The sequence below is a fragment of the Pteropus alecto genome, unplaced genomic scaffold (genome assembly GCF_000325575.1).
Source record: "Pteropus alecto unplaced genomic scaffold, ASM32557v1 scaffold86, whole genome shotgun sequence".
NCBI lineage: Eukaryota > Metazoa > Chordata > Mammalia > Chiroptera > Pteropodidae > Pteropus > Pteropus alecto.
The window spans coordinates 10443628-10449157 of record NW_006442109.1 but is presented as its reverse complement, the minus strand read 5'-3'; the positions used below and the strand labels follow the sequence as shown (position 1 = coordinate 10449157).

The 5530-nt window shown below is 50.1% G+C and overlaps 1 protein-coding gene across 1 annotated transcript in view; it reads left to right on the top strand.

The window, feature by feature from the left end:
* ANKDD1A (ankyrin repeat and death domain containing 1A) overlaps nucleotides 1–5530 on the top strand; it is a 41157-nt gene that overhangs the window by 4823 nt on the left and 30804 nt on the right. The window contains exons 3-4 of the mRNA XM_025038962.1: nucleotides 838–966; nucleotides 4243–4341. Coding sequence (XP_024894730.1) covers nucleotides 838–966; nucleotides 4243–4341 — 228 coding nt within the window. The remainder of the gene's footprint in view (nucleotides 1–837; nucleotides 967–4242; nucleotides 4342–5530) is intronic.

Below are 5530 nucleotides of genomic sequence, written 5' to 3'. Positions count from 1 at the left end.
CTGATAATCTGGTGGAGAGGACTGACATTAAACAAAGTATATCACAAACAATTCGTTCCCACTGTGGTAAGTTGAGAGCATGTGTGGGTTGGAGGGGGCCCGCCTCTCCTGCAGGGGTCAGGGAAGGCTTCTCAAGGAAGTGGTGTTTTTACAGGAGCCAGTGAAGAAGGGCGAGTTCCAAGGCAGAGGAGACAGCATGGGCAGAAGCCTTGAGGAAGGAGCAGCTAGTCTCCGGAGAGACAGACCATACAGAAAATTAGTTTTCTTTCGTTGTCTTTTCACAAGCAGAAAACTCCCGAGGGACCCTGGCTTCCCTTAGGCCTGCTCGGATGTGTTAAGGGCCAAAGGCCACGATGAACTGCCAGGGTGGTCTGAGAATGAGGTGGGGGGTCAGGGCCCTTCACCCCTGTTCTGTGGGCAAGAGGGGACAGAACCCAGATTTTCAGGGTTCTTGGAGAATAATCACAGGCCCCAGGTGGCTGCCCAGCAGAGGGAGTAGCAGGAACAGACTTCGAGGGGGGAAGCTGGCATTTCTGAGAAGTAGTGGTGAGTCTCAGGGTTGCAAGTTTGCCTAAGAGCAGTAGGGGCTATGAAGAGTTTTAGGTGGGAGACACGTGGATCTAGTTATTGTGTTTTACTACATTCTTTTCAGCTGCTGCTGTGTGAAGGAAGAGGAGGGGAACAGAGTGGGGCTGGGACCCCAGCCAGCTGGTCACCAGAGCCAGCAAAAGCCCTTCCGCTCTGCAAATCAGCTTCCTGGCGGGGTCGTGAGGAAGGCGTGGGAGGTGGGTCAGGCAGCCAGCCGGTGCCTCACAAGTTTCCTCTTACTCCTGGCAGGTGGGCAGGGTGGCCCTGCACTGGGCTGCAGGTGCGGGGCACGAGCAGGCTGTGCGGCTGCTCTTGGAGCACGAGGCTGCTGTGGATGATGAGGATGCGGTACGGGACTCTAAGGAGGCATGGCTGTGTGTGCATGTCTGTCTGTCTGTCTGTCTGTCTCAGGGCAGGGGCGGGCACCAGGGCTCACTCTGGGGCTATAAGCCGGCTGTCGTTGCCGAGGTTGCCGCTGATACGCAGATGTCCAGGTACAGGGTGGGCAGGAAATCAAAGTGTTCAGAGGCCAGTGACACTGAACTGATCCCATTTTTCCCTTGCAGAGTCATACAGATCTCTCCATTTTTGAGGGCCTTTCAGTTCTCAGCCTTTTCAGTTTCTTATACCATGTGAACAGGAAGAGATACGGGATGTAGAACAGATAATTGGGTGGATTAATAAAGGCCTTATTAGTAAAGTCATTAGGAGGTAGGTCTCCCATGATGTGCCACAGGGCTCTGTCCTAGCTAACCTTTTAACCAACAACTTGCATAAAGACTAACAGTCTTATGTAACAAATTGGCAGGCAGCACATTGGTAAGAGAGCAGTGAAGAATAACAGGATCTATAAAATTAGCTGTACAGGTTTGGGGAAAGGGCTGAATCTGACAATGACATTTGACAGGGATACATTTAAGAGTCTAAATTTAAATTTTAAAAATTATAACCTTCCTGGCAGAAACAGCTTCCATGGAAATACTTTTCTTTGTCCTGGCTTCTCTCTGCTCCCAGGCCCCACCACTAGCGGGGCTTGAGTGGGGCTTGGGGCTTGATTACGGGCTGGGGCTGGGGGTGGGGCAGCACCTCCCCACTCCTTCCTGCACCTGCTTAGGCCTCGTTAAGTGACTCTGGAAGGCGAATGTCTGGGATCCTTAGTCTGCTTTTCCCAATAACACACTGAAAATTCTTTCGTTAGCCCTTTGCCTACAAAGACCCCCAATATTGCCCCTGTGCTCTGTGATTTCTTCCCTGAGGGATAGAGTGAAAAAAGAAGATATGAAGGAGACTAGTAAGAGAGTGTTTTTACAAATCTCAATTTCCTTTGCAAATAGCATTTAATATATTCTGAAAAATAAGAAGGCTGGTGGGCATGTCTACTTTAGTAACAAGAGGGTGAAGGAGACACTGGAGAAGGGAAATCTTATGGTTGGGGGAAGGTTTCTAGTGATATGCCACCAGGCTCTGTCCTGAGCAATTCCTGGAACTACAACTGTGAGGTATCCATGGGGTTCCCACTGGAGGCTGTGGCCTCCATGACTCTCCTCCCCCAATCTTGAGCCTTGGACCTTTCAATTCCCAAGCTCCTGTGGGCTTCTCCCCTTTACTCTGCCCTGTGCTTACTCATTCCCTCCCGCATCCAGCCAGCCCACAATTACTACCTGGGGCTGAGCTCTGAGCCAGTGCTGGGTCTGTTGGCCTCTTTGGCTTTAGCTGACACCCATCTGAGGTGCTATGGCAGGTCCAGCACCTTCCCCAAGATTTCAGGAGGAAGGGGTCAAATTCTGGTCACTGCTGGCTCTTACTTTAAACTTCTGCTCAATTTTTGCCACCTTCTTAAATTTTAAGAGGAATAACCTATTGTCTCTACTCTGGCATCACCCCAACAATGAATCTCAGTCCTTTTCTCTGATTTCCATAGAAACCCTATACACATGGCTTTTTGTGGGAAACAGGCTATCCAAAATAATAGATAGAGGGGATTTACATCACACATGAAAACAATGTAAAAATCCTAAAATTCTATCTTTGACATTCCTGTTCTTTAAAGTCCTGTGGCACTTTCCTTGTCTTGGGCACAGCCTCTGTCCTCAAGCCTCTCTTCAATACTGATCTTGTTTTCCCAGCCCCAGCCTTCACCTCCAAATTTCTACCTGTTCACCCCAACTACTTGTCAAAACTTTTACCCAAGCACAGTCCCTAAGAGGAATTCTGCTGCCAGCTGCTAAGACCCTCCTGCCACCCCTCACAAAGCCTCCTTGTGGAGCCAGTGGGGAGGCAGCTGTGACCAGGATACTGGGATGGGCTTCCCTGCCAGAGCTCCAAACTGAAATTGAGGCTGATATAGGGCTAAGAGATGGCCAGCCCCATCCTCTGGCCCCTGCCCTAGGCCCTGGGGAGCTCGGAGCGTCCAGGGTAGGGCAGATTAGGAGGACACTGCCCCTTAGCTCTTCTTGAGAAGGGCCCTGCAGTTTTGCTCCCAGCTAGACTGGGGAGCTCTTGCCCACTATAGGCCTACTCCTTATGCTTGTGGGCAGATGCCTTGGCCCATCAAAACAAGACCACACTGTGGGCTCATTTTATGTATGACAGACCTCTGGCCTCACTGGAGGACCTAGAGCCACACATGACCCTGTTTCTATGGAAAAATATATTCTGGTCTTATCTGACTTACAGACACACTTTGGGGGTGCCCAGAACTGAAGGATGACAGCATAGTCTCTAAGCCAAAGATGGTGATGGTCTTCCAGGCCATGCTGCTCAGACCTGGCCTGATACTACCACCAGCCAAGGAGAGAGCAAAAAACCATTGCTGGGCGTGGGGTAGGTTGGCTAGCTGTTGGTGTATCCTGGGGGGTGAGTTTGGAGGCCTGGGGGTGCTCTTCACAGAGAAAGGAAGACTCAGGGAAGATGGGGAACTCTCTCAGATGCAGAACTCCATGAGAATTGAGATCAGTGAAGGGGCTCTAGTGATCCTGGAGCACTTTACGGATATTGAAGAAGAGCATCCTACAAACAGGCCACCATCAGAAGAAGGCCCTTTTAGATGCTCCCAAGGGCCAGGAGGGTGGAAAGTACAGGGATGCAGATCTTGGGTACAGCATAGGGAGGGACCTTCCCATGGTGAACAGTGTTTGACAGTGCAGTGGATGTCTCATGCAGTGGTCAGGTGCCATCCCTACACATTACAGACTTAAGCCACCAGCCTGGAGGATGTTCTGTTGGAGATTCAAACTGCTGATTCTCAAACACTAGTCTAGGAGGAGGTCTTCTTCACCAGTTACAGCAAATCAGAAAATAAGAAAAATGTAGTGTGTTTCTTGTGAAGTCCTATTTGGAAAGAGTATATTCTGAGATTGGCTCCTTCCAATTTTTTTGTGTTAAAATGGTCCATCTTTATGAAATGATGGTGTGAGCAGATGGCAGCTGTTTTATTTTTAAGTTTTATTTAGCACCTTCCCTCCTAAAGTTTTTAATAATATATTAGCCTCTATTTAAAAAAAAATTCCTCGGCTTTAAATTCTAAAAGCTTGGAGCTTCCGGGCCTGGGTGGCTTTTATGATCCCTTATGATTGTATGATTTTGCAATATAGACATGGGCCCAGGTGGCACAGCGAGGCCTCCTCACGTCCTCCCCTATGTCCTCTCCCCTAGTTTGGAATGAACGCGCTTCTCCTGTCTGCCTGGTTCGGCCACTTACGGATTCTTCAGATCCTGGTTAACTCTGGGGCCAAGATCCACTGTGAGAACAAGGTAAGGCCTTGCGGGCAGCCCCCTTGCCTCCACTGCCCCTGCCCTCAACTGTACAGGTCTGGTCCCACCTCTGCCTCTTGCCCCCATCACTGCTTCCTGCTGTCCCCAATATGCCTCTGCTTGCTCCAGCTTGCCCTCTGAGAACCCTCCCGAAACCCTAGCTGAGCTCAACTGTTTGAAACTGGGCCCCTCGCTGCTCCCACTGGGGCTAGGAGGAGGGCCTGGAGTGCCTCTTCCATCAACATTGAACACCTTTCTTCTGATCCCCCAACCCTTTACCACTCTGGATGTTAGGACAGTCCCCAGTCCTCTGACCAGCCTCCTTATTTACATAAGAAGAATAGAAGTAACACCCTCATAGGTGGTTAGGAAGGTTACATGAGCGATGTGGGGGCCTCCTTCCCCCAACCAATGGGCCCTGCCTTTTCGTGCTGTGGGTGATGGGATAGGAGGAAAGCACCAAACTCTGGGACCTTAGGTAAGTCACTTTATCAGCCGGAGCCTCAGTTTTCCCCTGTGGAAATGAGGATGCTAGTAGGAGAAGCAAGTGCAGTGCTGAGTGTGAGGTACCTGGCACATTAGGGAGCCTGGCAGTCAGTCCCTCGCTGCTCACTGGTCTGCACTGCGGTTTGAGCTAGGAGGGCCCAGCCAGTCAGAGTGCCTGGAATCCCTGCACAGTGGTCCTTAATAAAATGCAGACATTTCCAGGCCAAATGCTGTCAGCCAGGGTTTCTCAACCTGGGTCCTTAGAATTCAGGGATCCAGGGACTTGGCCGGGGGGGAAAAAAAAAAAGACATTTTTTTTTTCATTAACTTCTGCTTGAAAACTAAGCATTTCTTTCAATGATGAATGAATGCTGGGATGGAAGTTGGATGGTCTCTTGAGGCCAAGGCTGGAAAGTCACATGGTACTATGTTCACTACATCCTGTTGCTCAAAGCCCATCACAGGGCCAGCTTTAGATTCAGCGGGTGGAAAATATTGGATTCCCCCTCTCGATGAGAAGAGTAGCACAATCCCGTCACTTAGGGTGTTTCCAAGAGTGGAAGGAATAGTTTCTGCCATCTTTGCAGACAATCCACCTGGTCTTCCTTTTGACCTTTTGTTCAAGGTCCTCCCCAAAGGTATTCATCTCACCTTTAGACAAGCCTTGAGCCAGCCCGTTACCCTGTCTGCTTCAGCTCAAAGC